Source organism: Peromyscus eremicus, unplaced genomic scaffold (assembly GCF_949786415.1).
Source record: "Peromyscus eremicus unplaced genomic scaffold, PerEre_H2_v1 PerEre#2#unplaced_306, whole genome shotgun sequence".
NCBI lineage: Eukaryota > Metazoa > Chordata > Mammalia > Rodentia > Cricetidae > Peromyscus > Peromyscus eremicus.
In genome coordinates, this window is record NW_026734542.1 from 254,848 (window position 1) to 271,836 (window position 16,989).

The 16,989-nt window shown below is 35.5% G+C and overlaps 1 protein-coding gene across 2 annotated transcripts in view; it reads left to right on the plus strand.

The window, feature by feature from the left end:
- The window catches only part of LOC131901776 (POTE ankyrin domain family member A-like), a 51,928-nt gene that overhangs the window by 15,125 nt on the left and 19,814 nt on the right, over positions 1-16,989 (plus strand). For both annotated transcript variants that reach the window (XM_059252853.1, XM_059252852.1), the window contains exons 7-11: positions 1,361-1,391; positions 3,851-3,923; positions 10,349-10,436; positions 12,243-12,325; positions 14,197-14,254. In XM_059252853.1, coding sequence (XP_059108836.1) covers positions 1,361-1,391; positions 3,851-3,923; positions 10,349-10,436; positions 12,243-12,325; positions 14,197-14,254 — 333 coding nt within the window. The remainder of the gene's footprint in view (positions 1-1,360; positions 1,392-3,850; positions 3,924-10,348; positions 10,437-12,242; positions 12,326-14,196; positions 14,255-16,989) is intronic.

The window sequence follows — 16,989 nt, forward strand, 5'->3', positions numbered from 1 at the left end:
ACAAAATTCTAAATGGTCTTAGTAAATAAGAAACACAGAGCCAACTACAGAGTTAAAAGTTCAAGAGATCAGAGCACTAGTGAAGAGCCAAGACAGCCTTATCTTAATACCTAGCTGCTGTCTCTTCTCTAGAGAGAGAGACCTTCTTCCTGTGTGACTTGTCTTTTTATTGCCTTTCTGTTCTGCCTTCTCATTGGCTCTAAACCCAACCACATGACTTCCCTGTCACTGCCTGTCTATACAGACCTCCAGGTCTCTATGGTTGGTACTGGGATTAAAGGTTCAGGTCACCACTCCTTGGCTGTGTCCTTGACCACACAGAGACTCTACCTGCCATGGGATTGGGTTAAGGGTATGTGCCACCACCACCTGACTTCTGCTTAGTGGCTCGGTTTTACTTCTGATCTCCAGGCATCTTTATTAACATACAAATAAAATCGCATTTCAGCACAAATAAAATACCACCATAGGGAACTAGGTTTCTATCCCAGTAGAAAGATCTTAAGTGAGTTATTAAGTGATATATATGTAGATACCTACATATGGATTTATAGTTTTATAATAAACAAACCTCCAAAGCAACTTTCTCTGACCTAGCCTTCCTAGTACATACTTTTAATCTTCTGTATTTTAGCCATGTGCAGAATAGATATATTCTTTAGGAGGGGATCTTACCAGTAGTTATGTCCAAAGGTGACAATAGCAATTGAGGTTCTACCTTATTGCATCATAGGTAAGAATGAAAACTATAGCCAGATCTAAAAGAGCTCATTAGAACCTAATCACAGAGGAGATCGGGAGGGTGGGCAGCATTGATTTCACCTTACCTCTCTTTTCTGATACCTTGCAAGTCTTTATGAGAAACCTTGTCCAGATAGGTTTCCATAATTTTAGGGGAGATTGATAAGTACAATGATCATTGCCTCAGGTTCTCTCTGATAGGTTGTTTCATCCCTACCTAAAGGATTGCAGCCGTGTATCTGGGGAATATTTGTTGTGTTATAACAAAATATTTATGCTGTCTTCAAATTGATCCTGGTACCATTCTTCCAGAAAACTACTCTCTTTGCTATTTATTTATGATAGGCACTGATTCTGGCAACGGCACTATTTGCCATTAGTTGGACTTGTTGTCAGTATACATGGTCACCTACTTTGAGGTATCAAATGCTGATAATTTCTTTCATTCTTTTATTCAATAAATCCAAAGGAGGTGAAGATTTCCTGATGCATTTGTTATATTCCAGTACCATAGTTATTATTTACCCTAGAAGATTTTTTACTCTAGAAGATTTACCCTACGGTATTTTATAGACTAATATAATCGACTGAAATATGTCTACTTTTCATTCAATTATAGGAAATCAGCCTGAAGATGTCTTTTTATCGGGGTAAGATTTTAAGGTCTTTGAATATGAATGCTAACTTATAATTAGAACCAGGGAAAAGAACTAATGTTTATTGAATATTGTGTTCTTCACTGATTCCATCTGATTTATTTAGTGTCCATGATGTATTAATATAATCATATGTTTTAAAGCTTTTATATCCTTGTGACTAAGTGTCTTACTACTTTAGCAAAGGTCATCCAGAGAGTTTGATTAATTCTATGATTCCCATAGGTAACAAGTTGCCATCTCTTGACTGAACTGTCAGCCTGTGCACTCTCTTGTTCCTGTGACTACATTGAGATGATCTCATGTAGAAAGCCAGTTTTCCTTATGTGTCAACTCTGGATTAGAGTTTTCCTGAGAAACCTATCTATAACTCCATAGTTTTTCTTTTGAAAGTTGTTCTTAGATACTACATTGCTATCAAGATTGGAGGGGGAAACCTCTCTTTATTGTGTCTGTAGTGCCATAGGTTTGAAATGAGCAAGATGACAGAAGGCTTGGAATTACATTATTGGAATGGTAGTCCATGTGCACATATACCATGTTATGTTGATACAACTGAGCATCTATTTAAGAGACGTTATGAACTTATACTCAGTTTTGTTTTCTCTTCAAACTACTGGACTGCCTGGGTACAGGAGAGTTTTTTTCTCATTTTATCAAGTCTTTGTTTCCCCATGACACTAAGCATTTTGAAATTTTTTACTGTACATTGATTTTTCCTCATGTTTCTTGACCTATAGTTTAGAATTTTTGACTGCCAGGTACTGCTCCTTGTTTTATTAGAAAATCTCAGATCTGAAAAATTTGTAGTTTTTAAGGAATTTTGAAAACTAATAAAAATATCCTGAGCACAGAAAACTAGATCCAACGTTATACATAAACAGTTGCTCTGAGGGAGAAGCCAAAACTAAAACACAGTATTCTATGGAGGTGGAAATACAAATGGCCCAATTTAGATTCCCATGCATTCCTTCACTAAAAGACCAGTCCTTACTGACCAGTATTTGATTGAGAATTTCTGTAGGAAAATATGGGAATGAGTCAAGTGTTCCAAGAATGGCATTAAAAGTAGCCTAATGGTGGATGATTTGAATGACTTTAACAGGGGAAGGGCAATTTCGAAAGGAAAATCATGGAGGCCAATAGGACTAAGAGTTTGGCCTCGTGATTAGTTTTTTAAAGACAATAAAGTTATTTACATAGACACAGGATGGTGAAAATCATCTGGGAATGGATAGGGTTGAACGTAATTTGGAAACTATATTACCTTTTGTGCTTAATTGATAGAAATGACAAATAGATTCTTCTGTTGAAACTTACTTGAGCAACCTGAAGTCTTTATAGAAAATGGGAATGTGGTATCACAGAGGGTGGGCTAGAGAATGTTCAGAACCAAGGGCTGAAATGAAAAATATCTGTGATCCACTGCCACTGCTTCTTTTCCTGTTACCTTTGCCAAATTCCTGTCCTTTTCAGATTGGAATTGCAGAACATAATCATAGAATTTTGTAATATATCTAGGCTTGGGATGTGTGTTGCTGACCCTCCATTTAGCTTATTTGCCTGAACCAGGGAACTAGCTGTCTTTCAGGTTCTTTGAGCCTGTACTTTCAGGAATCTGCACCTTCCTGGGATGAATATTGAAAGGCCAGAGAGCATCACTGAAGACTGCAAAAGAGGGAACGAGGAGTGGTATCCTATATAAGGAAGACATCTAGAGAACATAGAGGGAAACAGAGGCAAAAGTCCCAGGGATCTGCTTTTCCAGAAGTCTCTGCCATCAACCGAGCACATATGAAGGTTTTTAAGTGCTTGGTAGTTTTTGAATCAGCCTCTACCAAAGTAATAACTGAATTATTACATTTTAATGTTTGAACACCCATGATAAGAGGATTTCAAACCTCAATGTGCACATTTGTTTGTTCACTTATAACTTTAATGTTCAAGGATTTCACATCTTTTTCATGACTTTATTAGTTGTTTTACAATGAATGGATGTGATGGTTTCCTTTCAATGGGTATTTTCCATGCTCAAGAATGAAGGTTGCCATTTAGTAGTTATATAGTTTTATGCTTTATTAATAGAGTAGAATGAGGACACTATTGTTTTGCTTTATTTGGGGCTATTACCTTTATTTAAATTAATGATTAAAGTATGTGAGCAATTCATTGTAATTTGCATGCAATCATCAGGACAGTTTTCAAAACAAATGATTTTCAGGTTCCACAAATATATTGACTGACACTATTTGATGTGGAACCATGTGTAACTCTTTCTTGACAAATGCAGAGATTAGGAGAAGTGGAGACAGAAATTAACAGCTGAACAAATTTTATAAAACAGATGTCTAATAACAACAGAAACACCATCTGCTATTCAAATAACTAAACATTCAGGACAAATGCTTTTGTCCACTACTCACTTATTTGTTGTTGTGTGTTTTGCTTCAAAGACATCACTTTGAATCTGAGTCACTGATTTCCGTGTGTGCAACAATGGAGGACACAGCTAATTTGAAAACTCAGGTAATCAATGCCTTCTTGAGGTAAATTCTTGTGCTGAATTTCTTCTTTGTGGAGTTTGAAATGGTATAATAGAGCAGTTGTCAAAATGTCATCACTTTAGATAAAAAATTGGCTAGAATTTTTTTTATAAAATTATGACAATATTACCATATTGATGGTGAAAAGTACCAAAACATAATAATTACTTTAAGGTTCTGAAAGCCAAAAATGAGATAAGAAATAAGTAATCACAGAAAAATTAGTTTGTATAGTTTTACCACAGTGGAGGGAATTTGAAATTTGGGAATATTTGGACAAATAAACATTAGTAGTTTTATTTTTATTTCTTATAGCATGACTTACATAATTTTCAGGCTTCTCTAAATATGTAGACTAACCTATTCATTGTGTTACTTAAGGTAGCCTACATATCCAACCCATGTATTGAAGGGCACAGAAATTAGCATTAGTTTTTAAAGTACCTTTTAAAAAATCTTTTACTCATGATACTAACTTTTAAAAACTGTTAACTGGATGTCAACTACGTGTTAACTGGATGTCAACATGCAGAAGACTGCGTATAGATCCCTATCTGTTGCCATGCACTGAACTCAAGTCCAAGTGGATCCAAGACCTCAACATAAATCCAGTTACACTGAACTTGAGAAGAGAAAGTAGGAAGTAGCCTAGAATGCATTGGCACAGGAGACCACTTCCTAAATATAACACCGGTAGCACAGACACTGAGAGAAACAATTAATAAATGGGACTTCCTGAAACTGAGAAGCTTTTGTAGGGCAAAGGACACAGTCAATAAGACAAAATGACAGCCTACAGAATGGGAAAAGATCTTTACCAACCCCACCTGACATCTGACAGAGGGCTGATCTCCAAAGTATATAAAAGAATTCAATAAACTAGACATCAAAATTCCAAACAATCCAATTAAATGGGCTACAGGCCTAAACAGAGAATTCTCAACAGAAGAATCTCAAATGGCCAAAGGACTTTTAAGAAATTGCTCAACATCCTTAGCCATCAGGGAAATACAAATCAAAATAACTCTGAGATACCATCTTACACCTGTCAGAATGGCTATGATAAAAAACACTGAAGACAGCTTATGTTGGAGAGGATGTGGAGGAAGGGGAACACTCCTCCACTGTTGGTGGGAGTGCAAACTGGTACAGCCACTTTGGAAATCAGTATGGTGGTTTCTTAGAAAATTGGGAGTCAGTCTTCTTCAATACCCAGCTATGCCACTCTTGGGCATATACCCAAGGAATGCTCAATCATACCACAAGGACACAAGCTCAACTATGTTCATAGCATCATTATTCATAATAGCCAGAAACTGGAAACAATCTAAATGCCCCTCAGGTGAAGAATAGATAAAGAAAATGTGGTACATACACACAATGGAGTACTAGTCAGCAGTAAAAACAATGATATTATTAAATTTGCAAGCAAATGGATGAAAACCCAGACTCAAGAGGAAAAATATGGTATGTACTCACTCATAAATGGATATTAAATGTAAAGCAAAGAATAACCAGACTACAACCCACAACTCCAAAGAAGCTGGCTAACAAGGAAGACCCTATAGATCAAACAGTGAAGGCGAAATAGATGAGATCAACATGAGCAAACTGAGGGTGAGGGGGAGTAATGGAGGGCAAGGAATGGGGGATGAGAACATAAGGCAATGGGAGGTTTGAGCTGGAACAGGGACAGAATGGGATAGCAAGGAAAGAGATACCATGATAAATGAAGACATCATGGGAACAGGGAGAAACAGAGTGCTAGGGAAGTTCCCAGGAATCCACAAGGATGACCCCACCTTAGACTACTAGCAATTGTTGAGAGTGTGCCTGATCTGGCCTACTCTGATAATCAGATTAGTGAATACCGTAACTGTCATCATAGAGCCTTCATCCAGTAACTGATGGAAGCAGATGCAGAGATCCATGGCCAAGCACCAGACCAAGCTCCAGTAGTTCAATTGATAAGAGAGAGAAGGAATTCTGTGAGCAAGGGACATTGAGATCACGATGGGAAAATGTACCGAGAGAGCCAGCCAAACCAGTGGAAATTCATGAAGTGTGCACCAATAGCTATCGAGGCCCATGGGACTGGACTAGGCCCTCTGGATAGGTGAGACAGTTGTTTGCCTTGAACTGGTTAGCAGACCCCCAGGCAGTGGAATTGGGATCTGTCCCTGGTGTGTGAGTGTGTTTTTTGGAGCCCAGTGCCTGTGGTGGGACACCCTGAGCAGCCTTGGTGCATGAGGGAGGGGCTTAGGCCTGCCTCAACCAAATGTACTTGGCTCTGCTGAGTCCCCATGGGAGACCTTGCCTTGGAGGAGATGGGAATGGGGGGTGGGTTGGGGAGGAAGGCTGGGGGTGCAAGGAGGGAGGACAGGGGAATCTGTGGTTATTATGTAACCTGAATAGAAAATTTCTTAATAATAAAAATACCAGAAAAAACCCTCTTACTCATCACACTAACTTTTAAAAACAATTTTTCAAGTCTGGTATAGATGGAAGTTTTCCTGTGTCCTGCAGCCACTTGGTCCCAAATAAAAACACAGAGGTTTATATTAATTATAAACTGTTTGATATATGGCTCAGGCTTATTGCTATTATATCTTAAATTAACCCATTTCTATTAGTCTATGTGCCTCATAGGCTTTACCTGTATTTTATTACATCTTGCTCCCCCTGACAGCTTGCAGCATCTTCCCTGACTCCACCCTTCTTCTTCTTCTTCCTCTATCTCTCTTGGTTTTCCTGCCTGGCTCCATCCTGCCCTGCCATAGCCCAGTACAGCATTATTTATTATCCCATGGGAGCAACATATATTCACAGCATACAGAAAGACCATCCCACAGCATTTTGGTACTTTATCTAGAAAAAAGTATTATTTAAAGTGATTAAAATGTAGAAATACAAAATCTTTCTCTCAAAATAAGTACAATTGTAGCTTTGCATTATTCATTCTCATAAAATATTGGATCCAGTCATCATGGCACAGTCTTTATCCTAAAATTCAGATGACAGAGGCAGGTTGAACTTTCCAAGAGTTCAAGGATGTTCCTAATGAGTTCTGTCTCAGGCTGCCAATGGGTATACAATGAGGTACAAAAAGAATGTTTGAAGGCTCTTCACATCCTAGTATAAGTTTGCACTTCCTTCAGGAAGGAACAAGTGTTTCCCTTTCTTTGCATACTCCCCAGCTGAGCTGTCATTTGTTTTATTGATCTTGACCATTTTGACTTAGGTAAAATGAAATCTCAGAGGGGCATTGATTTACATTTCCGTTGATGACTAAGGATGTTGAACATTTACTGAAGTGTTTCTCAGGCATTTGTGTATCTCTGCTTTGTTCTGTACCCCATTTTTTAGAACATGTTATTTGTTTTCTTGATATTCAGTTTATTAGTTCTTTGTGGTTTAGATGCTAATCCCCTATCAGATGTATAATTGGCAATGGTTTATTCATTTTCCATGCCATAAATTTTTACATGATACTGTTCTATTCTAAGGAGAAGCTTTTCATCTTCATGAAGTTACACTTGCTAGTTTTGGTTCTAATGCCTGTGTTATTGGTATCTGGTTCAGAAAGTCAGTCATTGACTGTAACAATGAATTCAAGCCTTTTCCAGACATTTTCTTCTATCTTAATCAGAGTTTATGGTCTTATGTTGAAGTCTTTGATCCATTCGTAGTTGAGATGTATGCAGGGTGATAGATATGGATCTACTTAGTTCTTCTGCATGTGGCCATCCAGTTTGACCTGAACCATTTGTTGATGATTCTACAGGCACATAGAATTATCCAAACATAACAGGCTATGGTGAAGGCCTTTGGTCTCACTCCACAACCAAACAGAAAGACCCTATTGGTGAAAAAACCACATATTAATTAACCAAACATAAAGTAGATGGATTTGTGCCCAAATAGAATCATTACACCTTCTAACTAATGTTCGTGGTGCTAGAAGATACACCTCCTGCTCACAGAGGAGAAAGGTAATCATCGATATCACCAACTACAACCCTGTGACCTACAACAGTGACCTGTCTGAAACATATGATGGTCCCATAGTAGCATAAATGTTATGGGAATAACAGATAACTTTTTCATTGGACTTAAAGACTGCATAAGGTGGAATACAAACCTAACACTGCCAAAGAGGCCAATAACGTGATAATGTAGGGTATGGGCCTATGGATAAACCCAATGCTACTCTTCTTCTGAATGAATACAGCAAGAAAATGAGTCCTAGAGACATGTCACTATACCTTTCCCGATCGTCCTTATAGAAGTTTTCTCTTGCAGTAGATGGGAATCAACACAGAGATCAACAACTGGTCAAAATGCAGAGTGAGAGACTTTGGACCACCTAGTCATAAATTGGATGTCTTCATCAAACCTCCTCCATCAAGGCTCAGTGTTTATGTAGAAAAGGAAGCAGAATGATTATAAGAGCCAGTGCTTATGGATAAGGTCAAGGAAACTTTGGCTTCCAGACACAACAGGAACAAGACCAATGCACATATGAACTCAAAGACTACACCCATACACAGATGATTTGCCCAGGTTCCAACAAGACAGGGTGCCAGCACTAAGAGGCAGAAGAAGACACAGGCTGCCATCCATAACCAGGACACAGTTTGTAATTGATAGCTGTTGGCAAAAGGAAAAATCAGTGTTCTACTTGAAGCATCACTGGGTATATCAAAGGCACTCCAGAGAAGACACTATGACCAGGGGAAGTTGATCAACACAAAGGAAGCAGTGTTCAATTTTGTGTTTGTGGTATTGTTGGGGGCTGATTGTTCTCTTGTGGCATGTTTGTCTTATTGGTTGTAAGTTTGTATTTTCAATTTGGGGGTAGATTTAAGAGAGAAAGATTATAAACTTGGGGGGTAGGTAGATGGGGAATAATCTGGGAGTACTTTGGTTGGGAAAATATGTTCAAAATATATTGTACATGCAAATTTTTAAATCAAAAACGGAAGAAAAAACTCTTCATATAATTGAGGTATACATGTTTCCCCCTAATTGTAGCAAGTTCTAGAATAAGGTTTTTGATAACCAATGCTAAAGGCAAAATTTCAATTTCATCTTATTTTTGCACTCAAAATCTTTAAAAGTAACCTGAAATTCTTTGCATCATATGTAACACTTCAAATTTTAAAGGATGTCTACACAATGGTTTCATTACTCATTTAAATCTCCAAAATCACTCTGAGGTTAGGCTTCCTGTTTCTGGGTGTCCTAAATCACTTGTGATTAGAGTTTTGTAGTTTTCTTTTTTGTTTTTTCATTTATTACATCAACTATGAAATTAATGAATGCAAGGCAAATTCTTTACCACTCAACCACACACCCAGTCCTTCGAGTCTTATTGTGATAAGCTATACATAAATTCTTCAAATGTGGATTTCAGCATATAGTCAATAGGGCTTTTTATTCCTTTCTTCATGTGTTTTATGAATGTTGGGACCAGACTGACATATATTTCAACAGTATTTGAAGACTTACAAATCCAACTGACATAATGACATTGATGTTTCATCACAGAATCTTTCTGAATTAAAACTACCAGTTCATATGACTTAAATATGAAGTGATAACCATTAGTGTTATGCCATTTAGAGAATAGTGAATCTATGTGAACTTTAAATTTTCTTACCTATCTCACAAGTAAATGACTAAAAATGCCGAGTGTGTAATTGCATAAGGACCTCTCTACTATTTCAAGTATAAATAAGCACCAGGAACATTCCAGACATAGAATGAATGTTCTGATGCTTCCCTTCATGTTAATGCTTGTTATGCTCTAATGATACCCATTTTTTACTGTGAAAGAGTTTAAGATTTCATTGAATAATTACATGCATTATATAAACAAAGAAGAATCACTAATTGCTTTTTAATTTTATGAAACTATTTTCTCTCTATCTAAGATTTTAACAAAACTATTTTTTGTACATCCTTCTTTTCATAAACAAAACTGATTCTAAAATATTTCAATTCATTTCCACCTGGCATAGTTTGTATTTTCATACTAATCAAAGGGCCTTATTATAATATTAAATTGATTTTCTCAAGGAATTGATTTTTAAATCAAATACTTTGATATGGCAAGCACATTAACAGTTATTACTTAAATGTATCCTTTAACTGTTTAATTTTTGGTGAGGAATGTAAGTTTCATATTATGAGTTTAGTTCTTTATTGAATTCTGCAGATGATCTTTTTCTATTTCTGCTACAAGGCTTGATTTTAGAATATGTGACTGTATGGGGTAAAAAGACAGGTTGATCTCAAGAGCATGCAAAAGGTTATCTATGAAAATATTCTATCCTATTTTTAAGTTTAGTTGAATTCAAAATAGGAAATTCAACTATATTCTCATTATTATTTTCATTATTTTAGCAAGATATTCCTGAGAATAGTCTGAAAATTGGTGTGGATGACTTACCAATAGCTTCCAAACAATATGAAAACGTAGAAGAACAAGAAGGTAATGCACATGCTTAACTTGTAAGATCACTTGGCAGAGAGGTTTGCTTAAAACATGGCAACAAATACCTTAGCCAAATAAAATAACCCACGTAATACATATTAAATCAAACAAAAGTAAAAATGTAATGGTAGACAAGAAAAACTTTCATCCAAAGTTTGAAATAAGAATGTCAGTAAAAGAGTTGCCTTTTATTTTATTTAGCTTTTGATAATTTCATGCTTGTGTACTATATTTACATCATTTTCAGGTGTCTGGCTATTCCTACATTTCCTGTGCTCAAGTCCTTAGTAACTATGTGTGTGACTTCTATACTATTAGTAAAGACACACTATGTTTGTGTGTGTGTGTGTGTGTGTGTGTGTGTGTGTGTGTGTGCGTACGCACGTGAATATGTGTGTGCATGCGTGTTTGTGTCTCTGTGCGTGTGTGAGTGTGTGTAAGTGCATGCATGCTTGTGTGTATTTGTTTAGTGTGTTGCTTGTATGTACATGTGTTTAGGACTGATCACTGGAATTGCACAACCTATTATCCTACTAGGATGAGCTCATCTCTGGAAAATCACCTGATTTGTCTTTGTTTATCAGTCACTGATTGCCTACAGATCTTCATCTAGGGGTTGTGCATTGTGAGATTCACTTCACCCACAGTAGCATTTCATCAAGTGTTGTCCTTATACAGGTGTCTTTTCAGATATCATACTTTTGAAATTTCGTGGTAGCAATATCTAAGTCATGCATAGAAGATGCTGTGTAGCTTCAAGAGTGCTGGTACTTTGATTTTACAATCTATCTACCCAATTCTTGCTATTTTTCCTGATCCTTAGATTTAGGACTTTATAAGTGGAGTTGCGGCATATTATGGTCACTCCTTGGAGTCTGATTAATTGTATATACTGTAATACTTTTATGTACTGTGTAAAGTAAATTCTTTGAGAAGAAATGACAGCTACATTCTTCTGTGGTATAACCGTGACTATAAAAACCATATTTAGAACACAGTAAGTATACTGTTATAAGAAAACGGGAGTAATTGATGACTCCTAGTGTTTATGATTTCTCCATCCATGGATAGTTGATTAGTTTCCCAGTACCAGGAATGAATTTCTCATTGAGTGGGTCTCCGGACCGATAGGACAGCTGTTGGTTACCCCAAAAATAAAAGTGTCGCTATCCTACCATGAGCGTTATCTTGCCAGGCCTTTCAACATCTTGGTGGTGGGATTACTGATTGCTTATCTCCCTTGGCACTTTGCATAGCATGTTCTCATAGTAGGAGAGCAGGTTTCTATGTCAGGTCCAGCTAAATTACTCCAAATTCTGTGTCTAAAGTGTGGAGTCTTGAGCAATAGGGCCTTACAACTAAAACTATTTTGCCAGTTTCAATAAAAAAAATTATTTCATAATCCTTCTCCAATTTCTTTAATTTGTACATTTTTGAATGTGCTTGTGGGTGTGAGCACATGATAAATGTTCTGAAAAATGGATGACGTCTGAAAATGTAGATTTTAGAGAGCTTGGTCATTTATGAGAGGTGTGTTACTACTAGATGAATTAGTCAAGTATTTGGATGTCTTGAAGCTGGCAACATGCAGTTTCTGTACAAGTGATATACAGGTATTTCTACAACTTGGGCATTTATCTAAGCATGTAAATATTCATGTATAAAGTACATTTAATTGAAATATTTGATAAGAGTAAATTTTTTCTAAATTCTAATTATGAATGTATTTCAGTCTATTGTCATAGAAAATTGTGTATCTAATTGTTATATTTATTTTTTAAATAAAATATGTGGATATGTCAGAAGAACTAGAATTAGAAACAATACCGGATTTAAAACTGGAAAATGAAAATGCTTATAATAAGAATGAAGACTATCAAAAGTTGGTATGTAACTATTTAAATTTAAATTTCTCACTTACTGCTGTTTGGTTTGATGATCTTACCATAGGCCAAAAGAAACTACACTTCAGGCTACTATATTCAGTCCATCAATGATGATTTAACATTGAAGTGAAAGTCTTTTACCTATTATAAAACACAGGGTATTCTTAGAATCCAGTCACACAGCTAATCATTGTCTTTTATAAGTAATTTAGTAAATAATTATGTGATTATTACTTGTGCTTTATGTTAAGCTCTTTACGTAGCTGGAGAATCTTATGGCTCTCTATTTAAAATAGTGGATGATATAAAATTGTGACTTCAGAGTTGGATTTATTTCATAAAGTTGATTCTTCCTGCAGAAACTAAATTTGTTATGTGATGATTATACTCAGTTATGTCAAGGAGAAATTTTTTCCTTATGGTCATTGGGTTATTTCAAGGTCCTCATTTGAGAAGATAATATGGACATATAATCAACTAATCTGCCAACAGAAAGAATTTTTGATTCCATAAAAGAGGCTTCGTTGTGAAGGAAAAACTCAACTATTTTGCTCAATTCAATGAAGAAAATTAATTATTTCCACATTATTGTCCAATATGCTTAATTAATATATATATTGGGAGTTGAGTTAATATAGAGAATTCAAATAGATTAAAGACACTATAGTTTCCCTTTTACACAATGTTAGGTACTTACTGAAGTATGAGTATGTTCTGAAGACATTTTTAATATTTTAAACCTACATAAATCTGTATAGTCAATATCTACTCTATGTTGAGAAATCAAGAACTGAGAATTTCAGAGGGAAGCCTAATATGCTATAGTAATAGAACACAAAACAAGTAAAAAGCAACTGTTTTAGTTCAGATAGGTGCATTTTGTCATAAAGAAAACATATGGTACAGAGAGATATTTAGGTAAGATTGTCGTTAATACAGGGTAGGAGTGAGAATGGTATTTTGTCATCAGAGATCAAAGTATGAAGCCTAACATGTTTTAGAAGATGAGGGAGTGTCCACTCAGTAACTGTCAAATAGGATGGCATTACTGTACATATAGAATAGTGGACAACATATTCTCATAACTTTTAAAATTCTTGAATGACGAGAAAGCAAGATTTGTTGATTCTATTAAACATGCAAAGAATGTGAAATGGTGTTTGGGGAAGATTTCTGTTCATTGAGAAACATTTGCAAAATATTAAAACTGCATAATGGTCTAATGTTATTGTCTAAAGGTAACATAGGAAATAACTTGTCTGCTTATCATTTTGATCCAGATTTACCATCTATAAGAAATTAACGAAATATGTCAGTTTTGTTTGTTCACTTTTACCGAAATTAAGCACATTCTGCCTTCTTCACTACACAATCAGCATGATATAACATGAATGCTTTTTAACATAATACATATCTCCTATCAAGCCTAACCACACAAATAACGTCATTGTATAACACCTCATGATTAATATTAATCGTGTCCTAGAGGAATGGCCTTACTAAAGATGTGAACATTTGTGTCATTAACATCCTCCAACTTTACTAAGAAGAACAAATTAGTTTTATGCATTGTAATATAAAATAATTACTTTTATTGATACATACACATCAGGCATTACTCTGTCTATGGATGTTTTTCCTCTATTCTATATTTCTTGTATGTAATTGGGAAATGAAAGACTTAAACTTGACTGTGTATATAAGATTCTCCATTCAAATACCATGGTTTTTGATATATACTGCATATATTCTCATGAACAATTTTCTTAAAGTCCAATATCATGATATGTTCAGAAATAGAAAATGAGACCTTTTGAAATTACACTACTAATATCACGTGACGGAGTGTCTTTTACCCTAATCCACTGCAGAAAGCTGCCCAGTCATCCAACATAGGAAATGGTCTAGAAGAAAATGAAATAATTCAAGGTAAGAGTCATCATGAAGAGACTTTATGTAAGACAAATGCTGGTATGTTGTGCTACCAAAAGAAATCACTGAATAAATTTACACTTAAATAAAAGACAACAAAAGTGGTAATAAGCCCCATATGTTAATAAGCATGAGCGATGTGTAAAACTGAGATACTCCCAGAAGGATCTCTGAGTTCTCTTCTACCTGAGATACCTAAAGTGCCCCTTTGTCCATTGACTCAACTAGGTATAACTGAAGGTTTCATGTTTAGCAAAAGATGTCTAATTGGGGCTTTATCTCCTCTTTTATTTGGAGACTCCATTTGGATTTATTTTATATGCATATGTATTTAGAAATCTTCTACAGTAGTATGTTTCCATATGGTTTTTCACGTGGACTTTAGTAAATTGTCCATCCCCATATTCCTACCTTAACCTCTCACTTGCATCGCCCTTCCCCCCACTGTCTCTTTACAATTATATATTCTATTTCCCTTTACTTGAATGATCCTCGCAAGCAGTCCCTTACTGGATGCAGAGTCTATGGATTTTAGCATACATGTTGAAGACTTAAATGCTAACACTCACATATAAGGGAAATTATACAGTATTTGACTTTTGGATCTGGGTCTCCTCATTGGTGATGATTTTTTTCTAGCTTCCTACACTTATATGTAAATTTCCTTTTTTTGATAGAAGCAAAACACCCCATCGTGTAAGTTCACCATATTTTCATTATATATTTGCCAGTTAAAGAACATCTAAACTGTTTCCTAAATCTGGCTATTGTAAATAGTCAATAATGAGCATGTATGAGCAGGTATTTATTGTAGTAGGATATAGAGTCCTTTGGGTATATGCCAGATAGATGTATAGGTGGCTTTAGAGAAGGATTAGTAGCCAGCTTCCTGAGAAAATGTCAGAGTCATTTCCTTAATGGCTGTAAAAGTTTACATTCTCATCAGTAATGAGCAAGTGTTCCATTTTCGTCATATCCTCACAAGCATGAGTTGTCATTTGCTTAATTGAACTTTGCCCTTTGGGACAGGAGAAAAATAAAATCTCAAAGGACTTTTGGTTTGCATTCTCCTGATAAAGAAAGATGATGAGCATTTCTTTAAAAGTTTGTCAGCAGTTTGTGTTTTATCTTTTAAAAATTGTCTTTGTATTCCCGAACACCATTATCACTGGGTTAGTTGTTTCCTGGGAGTCCAATTTTTCTTCTTTATGTATTTTAGATACTAACTGTACATTAGAGGTTTGAATGATTAAGTTCTTTTCCTATTATGTAGCCTGATGATGGTGTCCTTTGCCATAAAGAAACTTTCAGTTTCATGTGGTCCCATTTACTAAATTTGGGTCTTAGTGCTGTATTGCAGGTGTTCTGTTCAGAAGTCTTTCCTGTACCAGTGAGTTCAAGCCTGTTAAAAACTTTTTCTTCTGTCATATTCAGGGTATCTAGTCTTATTTTGAGATTCATGATCCATTTGGAGTTGAGTTTTGTTCAGGGTAATAAATACTCCTATGTGTATTTTCCTTCATGTATCCATGAAGTTTGGTAATCTCCATGTATGGAGGCTATTTTTTTATCCAGTGTGTATTTCTAGTTTCCTTATGAAAAATCATGTATTCATAGGTGTTTTGACATTAATTTGATTTCATTGATCAACATGTCTATTTTGATGATAGAATCATGATGTTTTTATTACTCTAGTTCTGTAACAAAACATGCAATCTGGGATAGTGATTTCTCCAGTGTATTTTAGTATTGAGAATCTTCTTAAATCTATCCAAGATTTTTTTGTATTTCCATATGAACCTGAAAGGCTTTTTGATGCTGTTGTGGTTGTTTTTTAAATTCCTCTGAATTTTGATGGGAATTAAATTGAATCTATAGATTTCTTTTGATATATTTCAGTATATTTCTTGTCAGCTACTTTCCTAACCAGTAAAATAATAGATGTTTATTTTGAAAGAAGGGACTAGAACTCATTGCCCTCTGAAGCCTTCATAAAGGTAGGTTTGGAATTCTCATTGTGCATAAGATTGACTATACTTTCTTTTTCTTTCAGTGTGGGCTGAAAAATGTCCGCATCCAGAGGTAAATGCCTTTTAATATTTATATTGAATAATTATATATTGTTGAAATCCAAAATATTGATTAAATGTCTCTTTTCAAAATAGCTGAGGGATGATTGTCATCTAGTCTCCAGATCCAAGCCTGAAACACAGCAATCTCAAACAGGTAAATTTTGTAAGTCACTTTCTCCTGATCAATTTATTCTACTACATTTCAAATACACACAGTCTTCCTGATGCCAATTATATCTTGACTATAATGTTGGAAGGTTTTGTCATAAGCAATGCCAACTCACTAGTGGCATACATGCTTCAAAATTATTACATTGACAACATAAAACATTTAGAAATGTCAGCTCAGCTTCAATGTTTAATACTCATGTTGGACTGCCTTATCATTTCCAGTGTGCAATCTCTGTTTATTAGTGACTTGTAGAAGTCAATCATGAGACTATTGAGACTGCCCCAGTGTGTGACCATAATTTCTTGATGGATCTCAGAATGCACACCCACACACATAGCTATCTGTAAGGACAAGGCAGAAACTTATTTGAGCTCAGAGATTCTGATCTGGACTGGACAAACAGCAATGTACAATATCTTCAGGAAAGAAAATCAATTTTTGTGTTGCTCCTGAACTCATAGTACACTGCTTCACTTCACTCATAGTGC